Source organism: Argentina silus, assembly GCF_951799395.1.
Source record: "Argentina silus genome assembly, chromosome: 13".
Classification (NCBI taxonomy): domain Eukaryota; kingdom Metazoa; phylum Chordata; class Actinopteri; order Argentiniformes; family Argentinidae; genus Argentina; species Argentina silus.
Genome location: NC_139667.1, coordinates 8,319,892 through 8,340,951, shown reverse-complemented (window position 1 = coordinate 8,340,951; position 21,060 = coordinate 8,319,892). Strand labels below are relative to the sequence as shown.

At 48.0% G+C, this 21,060-nt stretch overlaps 2 protein-coding genes across 3 annotated transcripts in view; both read right to left on the bottom strand.

Moving 5' to 3' along the window:
- cdan1 (codanin 1) overlaps nt 1-5,523 on the bottom strand; it is a gene marked incomplete at its 5' end in the record, with an annotated part of 12,732 nt that extends 7,209 nt beyond the window's left edge. The window contains 13 exons of one of the 2 annotated variants that reach the window (XM_083682993.1): nt 57-200; nt 338-464; nt 694-899; nt 1,022-1,097; nt 1,231-1,320; nt 1,956-2,065; nt 2,543-2,663; nt 2,782-2,860; nt 3,067-3,186; nt 3,379-3,569; nt 3,777-3,983; nt 4,211-4,920; nt 5,440-5,523. In XM_083682993.1, coding sequence (XP_083539119.1) covers nt 57-200; nt 338-464; nt 694-899; nt 1,022-1,097; nt 1,231-1,320; nt 1,956-2,065; nt 2,543-2,663; nt 2,782-2,860; nt 3,067-3,186; nt 3,379-3,569; nt 3,777-3,983; nt 4,211-4,920; nt 5,440-5,517 — 2,259 coding nt within the window. The remainder of the gene's footprint in view (nt 1-56; nt 201-337; nt 465-693; nt 900-1,021; nt 1,098-1,230; nt 1,321-1,955; nt 2,066-2,542; nt 2,664-2,781; nt 2,861-3,066; nt 3,187-3,378; nt 3,570-3,776; nt 3,984-4,210; nt 4,921-5,439) is intronic. The other variant, XM_083682992.1, reaches the window with a different exon arrangement.
- Nucleotides 5,524-5,897: 374 nt separating this feature from the next.
- ttbk2a (tau tubulin kinase 2a) lies at nt 5,898-20,607 on the bottom strand (the record flags this gene model as incomplete). Its single annotated transcript, XM_083683591.1, has 15 exons — nt 5,898-9,861; nt 10,001-10,944; nt 11,822-12,187; nt 13,069-13,642; nt 14,019-14,233; nt 14,355-14,565; nt 14,911-15,068; nt 15,508-15,633; nt 15,893-15,985; nt 16,246-16,311; nt 16,554-16,658; nt 16,830-16,970; nt 17,152-17,225; nt 18,567-18,714; nt 20,539-20,607. The coding sequence occupies 15 exons, from the start codon at nt 20,605-20,607 to the stop codon at nt 9,417-9,419; spliced, it is 3,735 nt and encodes a 1,244-aa protein (XP_083539717.1). The 3' UTR covers nt 5,898-9,416.
- Between the last annotated feature and the right edge of the window lie 453 nt (nt 20,608-21,060).

Genomic DNA, 21,060 nt, shown 5'->3' with positions numbered 1-21,060 from the left:
AACTTTAACTTAACTTTCCAACCAAGACTCAAGTCTCATTCCTTCTAACAACACACCTTGCTGCGGATGGCGATGGCCACTTCCTGAATCTCCCTTGATGGACGATCAGACGTCTGGTAGGGCAGGAAGGAGATGAAGCCCAGGAACTTGGCTAGGAGTCGAGCCAAGAGGAGGACAGAGGAAAACCTCTGCTTCTCATCCTGACGGAGAGGAGAGAGAGAATGTAAAACAGAGAGAATATGAGACAAAGGGGGAGGGAAGGATGGACAGGAGTCTAAACCAGGGAACCACAGACCACTCAAGACACACACAGACATCTGATATAAGTAGTGTTTACCTGCTGCTCCATGTCTCCCTCCCCCTCCCCCTCCCCACTGGAGACGGCAGGGCCTAGTATTGACACCTCATCTAGCTGGAGGAGCTGCTGACACAAGCTGTCCTTCAAATGTTGATTCAGCTGACAGCTGCAATACAGAGGCAAGGTTAGATCACAGACTCCCACATCGGAAACCAAAGACAAATCAAACCTCTACTACAAAGACATACAAAGGTATGTTGTGAAGACGCAGATTATCTTGAGCGCATATTTCAGAACAATGAAAGTCAAAGTCAGGATTTATAATCGTGTTTTATAATGCAAAGTAGACATTGTTATGATTAGTAATATGTGTTACTGTTGATGTGTTCTCTCACCAGCTGGCTGTCTGCAGGAAGTCTCTGAAGAACTCCTGGTGTCCAGGGAAGGCAGGTGGAGGACAGGGGCCCATGAGGTTCTGAGGCTGGATCAGACGCTCCTCCAGACGCTTCAGACGCCCCAGGCTGTCTGCTCCCAGCATGCCCAGCAGATCAGCGTCAGGGGCGTCACCGGGTGAGCCCATCACACGCGGACCCTTACACATCTGGAGCAGGAAAGAAATAGGGGTATGATTATTTATTTATTTGTGTGTGTGTGTGTGTATGTGTGTGTGTGTGTGTGTGTGTGTGTGTGTGTGCGTGTGTGCGTGCGTGCATGACATCATACCTGCACCAGCTGCTTCAGGAAAAGCCGGGCGAAATGCGAGTGGTTTCCAGCAGAGGTCAGCTGACTCACCATTCCTCTGTAAGGAGGAAGCACAATGACAACATGCTGAACACAACCATCACAAAGTGACTCAGCACTACTCCTCATTAATCACATCACCGAACAGCACCAACAGTGTATCAGCACTGCAGCACACGCATTGGCCTTACCTGACTCTGCTACCCAGGGCCCCCTCAAAGTACCATCCAGGCTCCTTGTGGAAGTCCTCCCACTCCCGCAGCACCTCATAGAAAATGTCCCTGGAAGACAGCAGAGAGAGGTACAGGCTAGCTTACACTGAGCATAAATCAGGTCACCGTCAGGATTACAGTGTCCCTAATATAATATGAATGACCAAAAACGTTTTAAGTTAGAAGTTACAGCTTGTCAAAAGCCACAAAAGACAGGAAATTCAATATGAGCACCACCGCCCATAACTTGCACTAACAAGGTGTTCCAGCACACAGCTTTGATACCTGCTATAGAGCTGCATGTTGGTCTACTGTACTTCAAACATGTTCACCACTGGGCAGGTTGCTTCTCTCAAGCGGAATAAAACAGTATTACCTACAAACTTTATTCAGTCATGATGCAATGCTCTGGGACATAACCTGATGGGACCTGAAAGCCGTATCTTAATCGGTTGTGTAGAAATTGACTAGAGAAAACTCTTAATGTTTATGCTAATTTATTTAAGTACCTGGTAAACAAAAACAATTGTTACAATATTCAGGGGATGTGTAGACATGTCACGGTGAGCAGACATGTGAATTGGCATAAAAATCAGTGGTCAAACAGCTGAGAAATCGCTACGGCAATTTGCCATTTTCAACGGTGAGCATAACAAAGCCATAACTAGGCAATAAGATGTAGAGTCCATGAGCCTGTGTTGTACCTCTGCTTCTTGAAGATGTGGAAGGCCTTGTCACTGCTGAAGTTGGACCTGTTGTCGGTGGCCGGCTGGAACGGGACTGAGTGGATAAAGGTGGGAACTGTGGGAGAGAGCTGGAAAGACAAGATGGAATTTGTGTTATGATATACCCATAGCAAACCATGCCTTAAAAAGGCAATCTGGGACTCAAACAACAACAAAGTGGTCTCCCTGCCACTTATTTTGATAAACAGCTGAGGGATGGGGCTGGAGAAATGTAACCACTCTCAAAGTTATATACAGAGGTGTGGATGCAAGGAGTGACCATCCATGAGATCAAAATCATAGCCTTAACCATGTTTTGAAGATTTTGACAATAACATTGTTTACATACAAGTAAAACAAGCTTATATTTTGAGTTCTGATGGTCCAAGAGTTGAACTAAGCTCATGAGGCATTTATAAGTTATATTCTTCAAGAACCAATGGCTATATATCATTAATTTATAGTCCTAACATGGATGTACCAATCCCAGATTTTCCCTTTAATACATTTGGGGAATCGTGTTGTCATGTTAGTGTAGGACCATCAGTTATCATTCAGTGTGGTACCTTGGCTGTGCTGGTATCCTGGGCTTGGGTGAGGCGGTCCCTTAGAGCTGGAGAGAAACAGGCCACCCTCTCATTCTCTGCTAGTAGACGCAGGGTGCACTTGTCCATGTGAGCTACCAACCTGACATGTAAACAGAAAAGATAGAAGGAATCCACCCACTAGGACTCAGTATCATTTGATCAGGAGAAGGTTTTGGGTGGGGGAAAAAACAAAATGACAAAACAACAAAATGACTCACTCAAACTGATGCTCCAGCACCCTCACAGCGAAATACACACAGTTGTGTACCTTTCTGAGGTAGCCTCTTTCCAGGACATCTGCATAAATTAAACAAAAACAGGGAAAGATATCAGCAAGGACATGCATCGACCAGCAAGGACCATGACATCAACTGAACTCCCTTAGGGGATAAAGAGAATCATATTACATTGCGTTGTCTTAATTCCATACAGACTGTGATGTAAAGAAGCTGCATCTCTCAATTCCATACAGACTGTGATGTGAAAGAAGCTGCATCTCTCACCTGTCCTCACCAGACACAGGCTTTGGTCCTCCTCCTCCTCATCAGTGATGGGAGGGGTTTTAGACGTCAACAACTGCAGCACAAAGAAAAGCTCCAGGATCACATTCGGCACCAAGTTTTCTGTGAGAGACCAAACAAATAAAACATCAGAACCATCCATCACAATCATTAAATGCAATTTATATCAAATTTCAGAAAAAACCCAAAACCCAACTCTAGTTCTATCAATGGATGGATAAATCACCAAGGATAGTTAACAACTACCGTTCTCTAAAGCTCACATTCTTGCCCCGCCCCCTACTGGTCATTTACCAGAAATGCAGGTACAGTAGAGCTCTGCCAGAAGGTCCAGCTCCGAGGCCAAGGTCACTTTGGAGGGCTCGGGACATGACGCCTGGGTGTCTGGGGTCACCTTGGAGCCTGGCCTGAGTCCTAATTTAGTGGGAGTGCAGGGATCCAAAGAGACTGGCTGGGGGGAGCAAGTCAGCTGGGCACGCTTACACCTAAGAAAGCAGTCCGGGGAAAATGGGTGTTAAAAAAAAACACAATTATAAAAATGCATGATAGAGATTGACAGAGCTAGAAACAGAGTACAGAGAAGGTAGTATGTCTGGTACTGATTGACATATAAGGGGCAATGTCATTATACTGTAGTGGCCTAGCAGCCTCAACCCACTTAGCACTCAAACATTATCCCCTCCTACACTTACTTCTCCCTCTTGAGCAGCTCCCTCTCCTCCTGCAGACTAAGAGGGCTGCCCACAGTCGCTGGTACAAATACCCCAATGGCCTCCGAGACCGGAGGGGGACTGGGGGGCTTGCTGAAAGGGGTGGAGGTGAAGCAGCTCTTCGGTCTGGAGCGAGGGCGCTCGGCACTGACTGGCGTTGGGTTGATCCTCCGAGACGGTTTTGTCAGTCTGGCGGCAAGAGAGGGAAGATCAGAAAATGTTACAGAATCATAGTATCAAACCTAACGGTATCAATACTGGGGCAGACCTAATCTATCAATAACTACATTATTATTACTACATGAAACTTTTGTCATGTAGAAATGGTATGATATTGTGTGTGTTTTGATAATCTGATGCAGTCCAATCCACAGTTTAAAAATCCAATACAGAGTGAGGGAGTGCAGTGGACTCACAGGGTTGAGGCGTCTGATGTCCCTACAGGTGGAAAGTCCTCCAGATTGTTGAAGTTGAGTTGGACCAGAGTTGGTGGTGAAACTGGGTCACTCATCTTATTGCACCCTCCTCCTCCCCTGCCTCTCCTCCCCCCACCCTCCCATCGTCCCGCCTCCTCATTTTGGAATCCACGCCCCCCTGACTGCCGCCCCTGTGATCCCATCCCCATCCCTCCGCTCTTCCTGCCGCGCCCACGGTACTGTTGGCTGGGGCTGGGCTGGGCCTCAGACGGGGACATGATGAAGTCCCCAAGGCTGGCACGCTGGGCGGAGCGGCGATCTGAGGGCGTGGGTCTGGAGGCAGGGCTCCATGTGGAGGAGGGGCTGCTAAGGGCACTGAACCCGCTCAGACAGTGGGACCCAGATGGGACAGCATCCCACTCAGCTCCGCCCATATTAGGGGAGAGGGACGGGGCTGGGGAGAACAACTGGACCCGACTGGCACTCCTAGGACCAGTGCCAGGTCCTGAAGACGACCTGCAGCCCCTACGCTCGCTGGAGAAACTCTGAGCCTGCACAGGCCTGGGGCGGCTGGGGGTCTTGGCGGGTGTGGCAGGGCCATGGGTCAGGGCGTGGCTGCTCTGCTCCCGCAGGAAGTTCAGCAGGAAAGGCACAAACTCCTGTCTTCGGACTTTCACCAGAGGGTCGCTCAATGCCAAGCTGTCGTTGTCCTGTTTTAACAAATATAAAGACAAATGTATGATGAAAGCAAGCACACACAAGCAAACCATCAAGTGAGTCAGCTGGCCAACATTTCTAACGGTAATTTTCATTCATTGTCATTTTTCAATGTGACATGAAGTGGTCATTGAATGGATAGCTATGAATGATGAGATGGCATGCAAATGTTGTTGACAGCGACTTGCATAGCTTGCTAGCTAGTTTCCTGACAACATTCAACGACAGAATACCGGTACAATATTTATTAGATTTTCCGCACTAATACATCGCTGTCATTATCGGTAGCATCCTGAACATCATAATATCAGCTGGCTAGTAGTGGAGGCAAAACAGACAGCAAGCTAACTAGCTGTAGCCAGCTCTAAGTTTCCATATTGAAAATGGCAGCACAGCCGTGGAAAAGTTTTGTTTACATCCGTTTTATGCAATGACATTTCGCAATTTCGGCCATACGAGGGCAACCAGAAATCATTTCTTGTGAGCGTCTGTTTTTACTGTTCCTCACGTACCTCGACATGTTTAAGCCATTGTACGGCCTTGGTCGTCTCCACTTTCTTCAGAAGCAACGATTCCAAAAGAGCCGCCATTCTGGTCTGAGCAAGCGCTCCTCGGTGACAGAGGGATGGGGGCGGGCCGAGCTAGAGGCAGGCGGGCAGATGTCAGCTACCGCACTGCACTGCGTTCAGACGCGCGATAAAAATAGAACAGTGTCCATAACGCGACACTCAAGGACGCTACTTATGTAGTTATATAAATGTCTGGTTTTATGAGCACCGTGCACCATGACGACCAACATACATTGAATGACGACCTATCCACTGACAAATGTGATAGTTAGTGTGCACCATTAGGGGTACAAATGATAGGCAATTCTTCATGAGATCATTACAGTACAAAACCTTGTGCATTCATGATGAGCTCTGACCGCTTGGCTGTAGTAGACTGAACAAATAAACAAACAACTGGATTATTTTTTCTGCATGCTGAATGAGTATTTTATTTATAACCAGTTTATAAAAATAAAATACAAAATAATTTTAAACGAACAGAAAAAAAACACTGTACAAGGCATTGGTATGGTACAAATGATAAAATAAACATAAATAATTACAGTTATGTACAATGTAGAATCTCCTCTTGTTACATTCTTTCCTTGTGACTGTACATTTACATTTCAAAACCGTTACATTGCAACACATGACTAAAACGTGAACCATTCAAGAAATATCTAAAATGTAAGTCATAAGGGCATCAATCCTGTTTTTCTTTTTAGACCAGGTAATGTTTCCGATTGTGGACACTAGTCCAAAAACACCTCATCAATCAGTGTACAGACACTGAGGGCGAAGACGTGTGTTGAAGAAGTGTCACATTAACACATTGCCCCTTAACAGTGAGCTTTGTATGCATTTGATCTGTCGGCTCTAGAGACTCCGAGTCCCAACACAGTATCTGTGGCCATGATCATAGATACAGGCATGTTATGACACCTTTACAATCACCAGGCCACACAATGAGTGACAAATCATAATCATAATTTTCAGGAAAGTAACACGATACCACTGTGTGCAATGATAATAAAAAGACAATATAAGTTGAAGGGATTGATTATCTTTTCCAAAAATCAGCAGCACGGTTTAGTCTCTTAGCTCCTCCCTTTCATTGAAGCATGTTAGCGAAATAAGTTATGATTTATCAAGATGGTCTTTTAAATAAATACTTTAAACTTTTTACAGGTATATATTATTACAAGTTTTGACCAACCACATTTGACGTTAGTTGGCCTGAAGTACCGAGTATAGGATTTAAAAAGAAGCTCAATACTGATTGTTGTGGTATATGGAAATCCGCAAACATCCTCTGATGTAGAAACATACCCTTATCATACACTCCAGAATTAAACCCGGAACACTTTCAACCGCTGTTCTGATTTCAAACCCAGCTCAAATGGTAAATGGCTACCAAGAATGAAGTCACACATTCTGTCCAATCAATGGACAACTTGGTCGGGCCAATACATACCAGAGCTGTTCAAAAATGACCCATCAAATCAAGGCTATCTATCCGAGATCCAAACAACAACATTCATGTCTGAGATCCAAACGGCCTGAGATCCAAACGGAAACAATCTGCAGCTTGTTACGATTCAGGCATGACAGGCCACATGCCTGTCCAGGACGGAGACAGATACCTGACAGCAGGCTGGCTGGCTAAACGACAGTGGAATGATCTCCAACACAGACACAGTTCAGTCATCCCCTTGCTTTACACACAGGGAAGAGAGGAGACATTAAGGCGACTGACTGACTGAACACTGTCTGCCTTAGGACGAGTCATAGCTGCTCTGTGAGACATTATAAGCGGATACCCGAGAAATCCACCACAAAAGACCAAATCCACCGACTTCACATAAGATGTCCATCTCTCAGCATACCTCTGGTGGCATTACAGCAGAGCTTTCAAAATGGTGTAATGACTGTATAATGCAAATACTTCAAGTATTTTCTTCTGCGTATGATAACTATACTATGCATGTGTCACGTGATATCAAGCCAATCATTATTATCCTTTTTTTTGGGAAATCCACAGAGTAATCCTTGGGTATGAGCTTTGAGTGCTGAAAATTAGATAGCTGCTGTAAGTCATGTGGGAAGATAGATTGAAAGGGAGGGGGGGGGGGGGGGGGTGGCGATTGTGGAGAGAAAGGGACAAATGAAACAAACTATACATTCCAACAAATAACACATCGAACATGAAAGAAATCCCTTTCAGATTACAATCATCACAGGATAGCTAATGCATTATGGGAACTGGTATGCTGCTTTTACTTGATTGATTGTTTTGTTTTTCTCTTTTCTCTGTAGCGCATGCAAAGAGTAGGCTAGTAGTACTGGAAGCAGGAGATATATTACAGTATTTTACAAGCAGAGGAGTGGGGGGAGAGGGTGTGGAGGGACTGGGTGAGGAGTTTCTGAATAGTCAAAGTTCGTGTTCATGAAATACATAAATGTGTGGATGTGGTTCTCAACAAGTTAATTGTGCACAAACATTACATTAACAAAACATTCTCTGGCGCAGTAAGTTACTTATCAAATGAATTGTTGTCCTTTGGAGGCATGAAACATCAATTTGGTATATGATATTAATATGGCATACATGATAATGACATTATTTGACATATTAAAAATCCTTTCGACGTTTCATATTTGTTCAAAGCATTATGTGAGAGATTGACCTGTCATCAACTTCAAACAGGACAGAAAATCTACTATTACACTAAAACATTCCCTTTAATCATTAAATAAAACTTCTCTTTCATCAATATTAACCTCTCAAATAATGTCTGCATGAAAAAAAACAAAAAAACATTCTCACTTCCTTCAAGGGAATACTGTTAAAAGCAGTCTTTACAGCTGGCACAAATAAAGTATTTTTTGGCTCAATTCGTCAGTAAATCAGAAACACACTGTAGTGAACCTAAAAGCTGCAGAAACGTGCCAAGGCACAGATTAAGACAAAGGTCTGTGTTGATACTTCAATAATAATTTAACTTAGTGTTACTTTGTATTTACTACTAGTGTTTAAAGAGTAGGAATAAGTACCATTAGAATAAGGTCAGTTCTGAGCCATCCTTTTCAATCGTACAGTTTTACATTTGGACTTCCCCCCAGATGAACACAGTAGGCACAAGTGCGTGTGTCTGTGAGCACATACACTTTACATGATTGTATTAAGGAAGGATCACTCGGAGTGATCACTTTACGTTACTTTGAAGTAAAGAGCACCATACTGTACATCTGATATTAGAAGGGGAGTGAGAGAGAGAGAGAATCTGTTACCTAGCCTTGACAGGCATAAAAATAACATAGAAATAAATAGCTTAATAAATACTAGTGTATATTTTTCAGGGCTTAATGCAAATACATGGACACCTATACCCGGCATTACCCAAGTCGGAGCAAAGAAAAAATAAATTGGGTGCATTGACCAAATATTCCATTCGCTATTAATAAATAAATAAGCACTCATCAACGTACATTTCATCAGGGCTGGGTCAGTGTCTGCAGGACTGACACTAAGGGCCAGCTGACAAGAGTATATTCATCCATGGCCACAGGCATTATTCTTAAGTGTAATACTGTACTTCATGGGATTCAAAATGTGTTTACTTACAGCTTGTTAATTCCATTACTTGATTAAAAAAAATCCACTTACTCTCAGACAAGGTCATTATTATATAATTGGGCATAATATATATATATAATTTAGTGACGAAACAATGTGAAAATGGAAGGAATTAAAGGGGAAAGTGAGAGGGGGAGACGAGTGTGGGGAAAGCTGACAGGAAAAAAGGAGACAAAGATGAACTATTCTCTGGAAACAAAGACTCAGGTCTTCATCCTGAGGTCATGATTGTGGTCTTCCTCTCCTCTGCTGTGGCAACGCTGACCCCCCCCCAGAGCTAGCTCCATGCCTGGGAGGGCAACTATCTGCTCAGCTTGCTGGAGCACTTGCCCTCGCGGCTGCAGCCTTTCCCCCTGGGGGAGTGGAAGGGGCCTGTGCGGGCCTGGCGGCCGCAGCAAGTCTCCCCGTGGTGGGGGTAGGAGCGGCGGGGAGGCGGGGAGCCGGAGAAGCTCGGCGGGGAGCGGCTGCGACCGAGGCAGCCCCCGCCGTTCCCCCCTCGGTGTTCGTGGCGGGAGGGCGAGGAGCTGACGGAGCGCTGCAGGGAGGAGGAGCTGCGGGGCGAAGCGCTGGAGCTACGGTGGTGGTGGTGGTGGGGGGAGCTGGTGAGGCTGCAGATGCCCATCTTGGAGCTTGTGTGCTGCGCTGAGGACCGTCCGTGGTGGGGGGAGCCATGCATCAGCTGGGCCAGACAAGTCAGGAGGTCTGAGTCGCTTGTGCTGCCTGCCCGGATCCGGTAACGCCTAAGCCTTGGGTGGGGGATTATGAAGGGGATTAGGGAAGACGGAAATACATTAAACCCAGGCAAAACAAGAGTACAACAGCTATATATAGAAAGAAAGGATTAATTCAATGAAAATAAGCAAGGGAATTTGTTACGGCACTAACCTGCCCTCCACTGTGGGGCGACTGGGTGGTTTGCCCGGGGGTGGGCGTGGGATGTACTGGGCTGCGTGCTGCTCGGGAGCTGGTGTGGGGTTGACTGGCCGTGGGATCCTGCTCCTGCGGGACAGTGGGCTGGAGGAGGAGGAGAGGGAGGGCCCGTCGTCCCCTTGGCGGTCCGAGCGGGAGCCAAGGAGGGACTCATCATCCTGGGAGCGGTCTGAGGCAGAGGACACCTGGTCCCGGGGGAGAGAGGAGGCCACGATGGGGGTGCGCCTGTCTGCTGAGAGGCTGGGTGAGGCGGTGGGCGAGGGGACCGGGCCCTGGTGGTGGTGGGCCTTCTTCTGGAGCAACTTCTCCTTGGCAGAGCCCGGGGGCGGGGGGTCCAGGAGACTGGCGGGCTCCAGCACGGGGATGCGGCTCAGCCTGCGGGAGGGGTCCCTACGGGGGGCCGCCACAGCGGGGGTGGAGGTGGTGTCTGGGCCGTTAGGCTCCCCGGTGCCCTGGTTCTCATTTCCCCTGTCTCTCTCGCCCTGCTGGGTGTGCTGCTGGGGCTCAGTGGTGACGTTACACCCGGGGTGACCAGCCTCTCTGTCAGGGTCTTCCAGCTCAGGGAACGCTCCGGCGCCTCCGTCCCACTGGCCGTTCACAGGGGGTGAGAGGTGGCCGTTGACTAACACAGGGCTGTGGGGGGAGCGGGGGGAGCAGGGGGAGCGAGGAGAACGAGGAGAGTGAGGGGAGGACACGCGGCTTGGCACAGGGCTTTGGGCTTTGGTGTGTCTGTCTCCATTGACTAGCATGTCAGCCAGGGGGTCCGTGGGGCTGACGCACTCCTGGGGGGAGTGGACGTCAGCAGTGAAGTCTAGGGGCTGAGCATCGGAATCGCGCTTCTCCAGCAGGAGGCACTGTGGAGCACTGTCGGAGGCTGACTGGGACCGCTGCGCTGTCAACTACAGAGAGAGGGAGAGAGAGTGAGAAATAGAGAAAGGGGAGGGGGGAGGGGATAGAGAGACACAGAGACACAGACAGAGACAGAGAGAGAGAGAGATGGGGTTAATGAAAAAAAACATAGTTCAATAATTCTATTGGCTATGTAGTCCTTGAGAAATGATCTTGAAGTGGACATGTGATCAGGACTTGCTGGGTTATCATAGGTTAATGACCACACACTAAAGAAGTTGAGGTCATGTGAAAACATGTGAAGATTAGTTTCACCATAACATGCCATAGCAACCACCACCATCACCACCACCACCACCACGAAACACACGAGCGCCATGTCAACGTTAGGTCAAGCTGTAAGTAGCAAACCGGCAGAAAAAGCGTTCCGAAAACATTCAGACAACCAAGCAGAGGACCACAAAAAAGAGAAAAGGATGAGTCAAGGGGGAAAAAGGGAGACAAAAGGAAAGAAGACAATCGCCTCTAACAAAAGTCACCACGCAACCTGTAGTCATGAGAACACATTCCAAACACACAATCAGACATCCAATCAGCAGACAAGGCCAGACAACAGGACGCCTCTGAGCATGCTCTGTCCTTCACAACACAATACAACACAACACAACGAGCCTCTGGAGAGGTTTCTGGAGAGAGCTGCCCGAGGACAACAACAATAACAACAACAACAACAACCAAATGCACAAAAGAAAACAAAAAAGGAAGCAAAAATTATAACCAAACCAGTAAAAATGGTAGTAGCTTTTGAGTTGTGAGTGAGGGGGTAGTGTGTTATAGAGAGAGAGAGAAGGAGACTTGGAGGCTCTAGAGCTCTGGGAGGAGGAAGGGGGGGGGGGGGGGGGGCGGGGGGACGGTTTGGGCATTCACCTGCTGGAGCTGGGCGCGCGTGATGCGTATGACAGAGGGGAACTTGTTGTTGATGGCGCCCGCCGGGATCGCAGGCAGTTTCCTGTGGCCGGGAGAGCGGGTGGAGGTGCAGGGGAGGTGAGGAGGAGGAGGTGGCGGCAGGGAGGCGTGGCAGGAGGACGAGGAGGAGGGGCGGTAGTGCTGCTGCTGCTGCTGCGGATGGTGGTGGTGGTCGGAATGGCTGCGCCGCATCCCCGGGGGGTCGCGCTGGTGCAGGGGGTCCGACAGGGTGGTCAGGAGGGTGTGTGGGCTGGGGGAACGCAGGAGCAGGGGGCTGGACGTCCGGGCCAACACCTCCTCAGGCAGGGACGGAGGAGAGGTGGGGAGCTAAGAGAGGGGGAGGTGAGGAGGGAGAGGAGGTGAGGAAGGAGGAGGGAGAGAGGATAGATAGAGAGGGTGAGGAGGAGGTGGATGTACCAGGCCGGAGGGTGAGGGAGGGCGGGGGGGGGGGGGGGGGGGTGAGAAAGGGGGAGGGAAGAGAGAAGAGAGGGGAGGGCCATTAAAAGGAGCAGGGGTTGGGGGGTAGGGAGGTAAGGGGAGTCGGAGTGAGAGGTAGATAGAAGAGTTGGGGTGAGGGAGGAGTGTAACTAACATATATTCAGAGCTTTGAGAGGGTGGGGCTTGAGGTGGGAGGAATTCTGGGAACAGGACATTCATTCCCCTTAATAATTGCTCTCCAAAAAATGCTAAAGTCATCTTGAGTCATCATCATGATAGGTGGGGCTGGACTAGGGTATGGCTCAGAAGATCATGAGTCACATTAAATTAACTAATACTGTCGTTGCGGTGTGGGCAATCTGTTCTGTGAGCGAAACGGAAGCAAACTCAAGATGAGATAAATAAACATTTGCAAATAAAAGCTTGTAAATAAGAGAGCAAAATAGGAATGATATCAAGTGCAATTCAAACCTCTCTTTCAAACCATGTCTCACCATCATCGTCAATAAAATCATGGATCAAAAGGAATCAGCTATCTGAGGAGGATCCACTTGTTTTATCAAGGGCACACAAGCAATGGGGCAAGCACACATAAAACAATAACATTTAACTCTACACTCTATAGCAGCGCAAAGTGCTGCTACTGGGCAACTTTCCCACAAAAAGTGTGCCATATAGAGTTGAATAACATGTTGTACGATGCAGAATAACTCAGGTCTTTACAGTATGTGTGTGTGTGTGTGTGTGTGTGTTCCAATCCTGGTCTTTACCTGTGTGAGTGCCCCCTCTGCCAGTGCCTCTGCAGGGCTGGTGGGGGTGACGGGAGGCAGGGTCCCTGGAGGCCCCATACTCAGCTCCAGCCGGTCCACCCTGGGAGGTCCCATATAGGGGGCCAGAGTGTCTTTGCTGCGTGCTTGGCCAGACCCAGGACTGTGGCTCCCCCTCTCCCGTCCAGGCGACTCCTCCCCAGGCTGCAGGACCTCCAGCTCCTCCTCATCCTCCTCTGAGGGGCTGGTGGTGGCCTTGGCCGCCGGGGACCCGCTGGGGGGCCGCTCCACCATCACCCACTCACGGGAGTCCACCTCCTGCCTCCCGGAGCTCAGGTTGAGGGCCACAAAGCCACTACTGGCAGCCCCTTCACCCAGCTCAGGGGAGTCCGGGGGCTTGGGCGAGGCACCGCCAGACAGGAACTCTTCATCGTAGTGCCAGACCCTCTCAGCGGCACGCCCTCCTCCTCCTCCTCCTCCTCCTCCTCCTCCTCCTCCAGCAGGCACAGTCTGGCCATGGGCAGCCTCCTCCACCTGCTCCTCCTCCTGCTGGGAGCCCTCAGGCTGCTTCCCTGAGCTGGACAGACAGACAGACAGCAGGTGTGAGTGTCAGGCAATTGGTCTGTATCACACTCGCACCTGTTATTGTTGTAGCTTTAAGCATGCCTGTTAGCTATGAGGGTAGGTTGAAGTTGAATTGCGGTTGAGGTTGAATAGCTGCATCATGTTATGGGTATGCTGACAGCCTGATGAAATCTATTTCAAAGTCAGGTTGTAACATAAGAAAATGTGGAGAATACTTACTGAAGGCACTATAGTGCAGCATACCCATAACATGATGCAGCTATTCTTCACACTAAGGATGGTGCAGAAACTGGGGTGAATACTTAATGAAGACACTGTATACATAAATATACGAGTAGGCCTATAACTAGGGGGCAAGCGGGACTCACCATGCCTCCAGGAAGCGCTCGGGGCTGGGCTTGGACTCCAAGGTCAGCCTCCTCTCCAGCTCGAAGCTGTGGATGTTGCGGAGCTTCCTGAGCAGGGGGCCGTCGCGGTCGCAGGGCACCACCTCAGAGTGGACCCGTACGGGGGAGCCCAGGCTGGGCCCGGCATAGGGGCTCTGGTGCCCCCCCTGCTGGTTGTTGCTGTGTTCCTCCTCTGCCTAGTGGGAGGGGGGGGGTCAACATGGTGTGGCAGTAAAGGATGGACCATCCTGTAATATGCCTCTTGTGTGTGTGTGTGTGTGTGTGTGTGTGTGTGTGTGTGTGCGTGTGTGTGTGTACCTTCCATGCGGCGGGTTGCCTGATGCGATTGCGGTTGCGGTCCAGCTCCTCCCAGACGTCGGCCTCCTGGTTGCGCAGGGGCAGGATGGGGGATCCAGGCAGGCGGTCCGGGGCAGCGTTGTTCTCCCCATCGCTGAGCTGCTCATCCTGCAGCACGTCGTCTGTGTTCTCCCTCTGGTGGTCCCCGGGCACCAGGGACGCATTCGCCATGCTAAAACACACAATAGACCCAACATCAATCTGATGTAAACACAGACAGTAAAAAGTCCAAGTTGAGACAGAGAGATAACATTTACATTTGGCATTTTAGTCAATTAGCAGACATTCTTATCCATTGTGACTCAGTCCAAAGTAAGTGAATTAGTCTAAATTAAGTGAATTAGTCTAAAGTAAGTGAATTAGTCTAAAGTAAGTTAATCAACGATACATCGCAAGTGAGACTCTGGCTCAGAACACGTGGATGGAAGCAGTCCCAGTGCTAGAGAAAGGGAAGGAGGTAAGGGAAGGAGGTAAGGGAAGGAGGTAAGTGATATTCATTCTGTTTCCATTCACTTACCCCATGTGTGCCGGCGTGAGGCGGGTGTGGTGCTGGGGTGTGGTCGCCGTGGCGCTGATGGTCAGGGTGCCGTCCGTGCCGGTCCTCTCCCAGTCATACGGGTCGTTCTCCACAACATTGTAGGTTTTCATGCTGTTGTCAAACACTGACATCAGCAGCTGCAACACAACCAAATACAACAGTCACATTTCCTGCGATACCCATATATGGCCTGTATGACGTCACAGATTAGTAACTAGCTCTCCATCTGGAGGGATCACAGTTAGACATTATTACATTCATTTTAACAAAAGATTTTAAACGAAAAATGTTGTTTATGCATAGACAAGAGACAATCAGATTCCACAGACAATTCGATTCCATAGAGAATTAGATTCTACAGATAACCAATCATTTGACTAAACACCAGAGCAGACATTACATAAATTAGATCAAATTGACTGTGACTAATATTGTCAGCGGTAACTGCAAAACTGTGCTTATTTAAAACCTTGAGCTCGTACAAAAGGCCAAGTATACAGATGATCCTGTGATGCACACAAGCCAGACGACACACAGACACACACACGTAAGGTCACATAAAGACATACACATCACCTGATAGTCAGGCTTAGTGAAGTAGTCCAGGCTGGCGATGTGGTCCAGAAACACACTGAACTCTGCAGGCAGGTGTTTGAGCATGAGCCTATGGTCATACGTGTCCTTCAGCTTCCCTACATGCTCCTAGGATGGGGGGCGGGGGGGGGGGGGGGGGGGGGGGCACACACACAAACATTAGCATATACAAAAAAACAATTTGCCTCTTTGAATTAAATTACATTTTAATCCTAAAACCTTGCTGAATGGGACGCGTTGTGGCCCAGATCTAGCCCTGTTCTCTGGAGACATGCACATACACACATATACACACACACACACACCCTCACGACTCAAGGGACAGCAGATTGGTTTTCAGGGAGGATGAACGTTCATAGATTCTTACTTTGTCCTTGATCTTTCTCCATGGCAACTGGCCAACCATGAACTCCACCAGCATATAGAAGAGGGACCAGAGGTCGTCATGCCGACCCATCTCCTGTGAAATTGGCACCAATATTACTGATCGGCATGGGGAAACTGTGTATGAGGGTGGGAGGGAGACCACCAAAGGTACAGAGAGGGCGTGTGAATTGAATAAAGAATAGGCCAGTGGTGGAGGTGAAACCAAAGAGTAAAATATAAGAGAGCCGAAAAGTAAGAGAGAAATTGAGATAAGAGAAATGTTAAAATGATATCATAAAATCATACTACCATCATGTAAGTGAATCAGAAAGTGTGTGAAGGGCTATTACGAACCTTGTTCTTGTGTGCATTGACGGATGCATAACGGACTGTTCCCCTGAACCCTGCCACTGGGCGGGGCTGAGGGAGAGAGACAGACAGAGAGAAACACAAATCAGATCGGATTGCAGAACGAATAATACTCTTTTAGTGGGAAGGTACACACACACACACACTAAATGTGATGCTTGGGACGGCCTGACTCTGATGTCACCCCATTGAAGTAGAGATTGAATACAATAGGGTAGGGTCGTGCAAAGGATCCCACTTAGCATCTAACAATACACAATCTTCAACCGCAGGTAATTTAGATAGACACTTACCGGTCGGACCTCCTGGCAGGAGTTGGTGAACTGACGGGCCAGACCAAAGTCCAGCATGTAGCAGGTCCGGCAAGTACTGGGGAACCGGCCCATGGCAAAGTTGGACTAGGACGGGGAAAAAAGGAGTAATTAAAAGCAGAGAAAGAAGTGAATTTAAAACCCAAGTCTGTTGGAATTTTGTCACCTCCTCAAAGTCATATCTCAAACATCACTCACTCAAACATCACACACACACACACACACCCCCCCCCCCCCCCCCCCCGGGCCCTGTCTCACCGGTTTGATGTCGCGGTGGAGGAAGCCCACAGAGTGGATGCTCTCGATGGCCTCCAGCATCTGGCGGCCCAGTCTCAGTGTGGTACTGACCGTGAACGTACCCCGGGTCATGCTCCTCCTCAGGTCGGCCAGGTTACGCCCCTGTCAATCAACACACACTCGCCAGTTAGACCAACCCACAGTCATAATGTACCTCAGTCCCAGACAATGGCTCAGTCCTGACAGCTCATGACTACAGAATGCACAGACAGACAGACAGACAGACAGACAGACAGACAGACAGACAGACAGACAGGACAGGACAGGGTTGGCTCAGCCTTACCTGAAGCTCCATCACCACATAGTTGAAGCGATCGTTGCGGCCGCATCCGACAAAGCGACACACGTGGTCTTTACCTGGGAGAGAGAAAAGCAGGGGATGAAAACGCCTCAGGAGGCACATTATATATAGCATATGTGATACAGTACGTTGCTACTGACGCTCCAGACCAGTGCCCTCTGCCCAGCCCAGCCCAGCCCGGCCCAGCCCAGCTGATTGATGGTGTGTGTGACTGCATGTGTGTGTGACTGTATTTGTGTGTGTAACTGTATTTGTGTGTGTGACTGTATTTGTGTGTGTAAGAGTGTATGACTGCCCTAGTTCCAGCGTACCCTTCTGCACTGGCCTCCGGTCAAACCCCAGAGCCCATAGCACAACACAACGCAGGGAGACCCCCCCCCCCCACCCACCCAAGCAAATATAGACCTACTCTACAGTCATTCTAAAACTCCATATCCAATACACTCAAACACACACTCACTTGTGTTGTATTTGGTGTGTGATTATGTTGTCTGTTGTAAGCCATAGAAGCTGAATAGAAATGTAAATGGTTACCCTCAAAGATTTTACTTGGAGGGTGTACATATGTTTTTCTCCATAGAGTTGAAATGCTTTACAACTCGTCTGCTTTAAAAGAATTCAATCTTTCGGTCAGTGTTTCTGGAGGAAAGGGTGTGGGGGAGATAAGAGTTGTGGTGGGGGATGGGGGATGGGGGGTGGGGGATGGGGGGTGGAGTTTAGATGGTTTCCAGTTACATCCTATGTCCCCCAGGAAGCAATAACACCATAATCCTCCAGCACACAACCATTAGAAAGCAAACATGATCCCAGTCCATTGATTTTCTACTGAGAGGAGACACAGAGGAGTCACCTGAGGGAAGAAGGGGCATGGAGGAGGACATGAGGTAAAAAGATGGAAAGAAAAGAAGAGAAAATGTTCCCCCAAATTAATTACTTGGTTTGTTTATTTTCCGCTATGAGAGATGGGGAGTTTTGATTTTATTTATGTTTTAACCCAGGCTACAAGCATTCAAATAAAGCTTTTTCTAAAAAACTAGTGTGCATATTGTTTGTTTACAACAAACAGTTGTTGTAAGTGTGGCCAGAGAGGGCAGTAACATGCAAAACTACACATTTCACCTTATAATAATAGATAATAATAATAATAATAATAATAATAATAATATATGCCATTTAGCTGACGCTTTTATCCAAAGCGACTTACATTGCAGTGAGTACATACATTTTAGTACATATGGTCCCAGCAGCAATCAAACCCACAACCTAAGCGTTGTTAGCGCCATGCTCTACCAACTGAGCCACAGAGGACCACAAAATAAGAAAATAAATAAGAAATAAGAAGTGAGTAATGACTGTGATATTTTGGAATTCCAGGTATAGATATATAGGTGTCTTACCTTGTAGCTTCTTCAGGACGGCTACCTCCATCTTCAGCACCTGTTTGGGTTGCTGGGCAGACTCTACCTTCAGGGCCACACTGACCCGCGTCAGCAGGTCCAGCGCCTCGTAGATCTCCCCAAACCCACCACCTCCTATTTTCTTTGCCTGCAGAAAGAGACATTTCATGTAAAAACACATGACAAAATCTAGGATTGCATACCAGCAAGTGTAGTTCAGTTTGTTTCTGGTTTCACTCTTTTTCTTGTTTTGTTTAGTTTTTTCATTCCCCCCCCCTCTTAAAAGCTCCTTCTCTATCATTAGTACCCCTTGCTCATCCCCCCTCTACGCACGCATGCACGCGCACACACACACAATCAATCTTGTGTCGCACTGAACCGCTCAAGTCGAGGGGATTATCAGCAGCAGCAGCGGCTGCAGCATTGCGTAACACACCTCCTCAGAACACAGGAAGTGGAGCTGCACTCTCCCAGTCCCAGAACACTAACCTCACATGGCACCCCCACTGGCTGCAGCAGTGACGGGGGACATGGGCCCTGGGGGGAGGGAAGAGGGGGGTTGTGCCTTCTGCCTAACACTAGGAATAGAACATTCGAAATAGCTACCGCTGCTATTTTAAGATCCTCTCTCACAATGCCGGCAGAGCATCATTTATACAAAAGGGAGGTGACCACCACCACAGGTGAGATGGAGAAGATAGGAACTCTCTTGTGGAGAGAGGCCAGTTGAAGAGCATAGATAGTGCTGACTGTGATGAATGAGTGCTAAGGACAACATTCGGAAAGTATTCAGACCCCTTCACTTTTTCCACATTTTGTTATGTGACAGCCTCATTCTAAAATGGATTCAACTATTTTTTTTCCTCATCAATCTACACACAATACCCCATACTGACAAAGCCAAAACAGGTTTTTAGAAATATTTGCTAATTAATGAAAAACTGAAATATCACATTTCCATAAGTAATATTTCCATAACCCTTTGCTATGACACTCGAAATTGAGCTCAGGTGCATCCTGTTTCCATTGATCATCCTTGAGATGTTTCTACGACTTGATTGGAGTCCACCTGTAAAAGTAAAACCTTCCAGAAGGACAACCATCTCTGCAGCACTGCACCAATCAAGCCTAAAGGACTCTCAGACCATGATAAACAAGATTCTCTGGTCTGATGAAACCCAGATTGAACCCCATGTCTGGAGGAATCCAGGCACCACTCATCACCTGGCTAATACCATCCCTACAGTGAAGCATGGTGGTGGCAGCATCATGCTGTGGGGATGTTTTTCAGCAGCAGGCACTAGGAGACTAGTCAGGATCGAGGGAAAGATGAACAGAGCAAAGTACAGAAATATCCTTGATGAAAACCTTCTCCAGAGCGCTCAGGACCTCAAACTGGGGCGAAGGTTCACCTTCCAACAGGACAACGACCCTAAGCACACAGCCAAGACAACGCATGAGTGGCTTCGGGACAAGTCTCTGAATGTCCTTGAGTGGCCCAGCCAGAGCCCGGACTTGAACCTGATTGAACATCTCTGGAGAGACCTGAAAATAGCTGTGCACCGACGCTCCCCATCCAACCTGACAAGAGCTTGAGAGGATCTGCAGAGAAGAATGGGAGAAACTCCCCAAATACAAGGGTGCCAAGCTTGTAGCGTCATACCCAAGTAGACTTGAGGCTGTTAATCGCTGCCAAAGGTGCTTCAACAAAGTACTAAGAGTAAAGGGTCTGAATACTTATGAAATGTGAGTTCAGTTTTTTTATTTTTAATAAATTAGCAATCATCTCTAAAAACCTGTTTTGGCTTTGTCAGTATGGGGTATTGTGTGTAGATTCATGAGGGGAAAAAAATATTTTAATCCATTTTAGAATAAGGCTGTAACATAACAAAATGTGGAAAAGGTGAAGGGGTCTGAATACTTTCCGAATGCACTGTATATGGGGTAACAGACAGCGACATAATACACTTACCACTTTCCATCGCTCTTTGACCAGAACGAGAACGGTTAGGATGTCAGCTTGCTCCACAACCCCGCTCATCCCGTCTGCGGACTGCTCTCTGTGCTTCCCCTAAAACGACCAGCCTCAGACTGGACCGGGCATCTGGGACCTGGGACCTGCTGAACCCTATGAAAGAAAGAGAGAGAGAAAGAGAGAACGTGTGTGAGAGTCTGACTATAATGAAAGTTGACCTCTAGGGTTCAGGAGTAGTTTCTAGTGCATGGCTGACAGTTGGCTAGGTTAGTGCAGCTGCCACACCTGCTGCTCCCAGTTGCCCCACCACAACAAGCTCTCCTCCTGTCTCCCCACAAGAGCTGACAGGGCTACAGCGGGAAATCCCTACATACCTCTACACTTGTATTCAGAGTTTCTCGTACACACACAGACACGGTTAAGTTATGCTTTGTTGACACTTTTGAGTGTCGCCGAAGGGAACTTTCTTATCTGCCGTCAGATCATCTATGACAAGGCGAGCGACACTTCGTTTTTGTC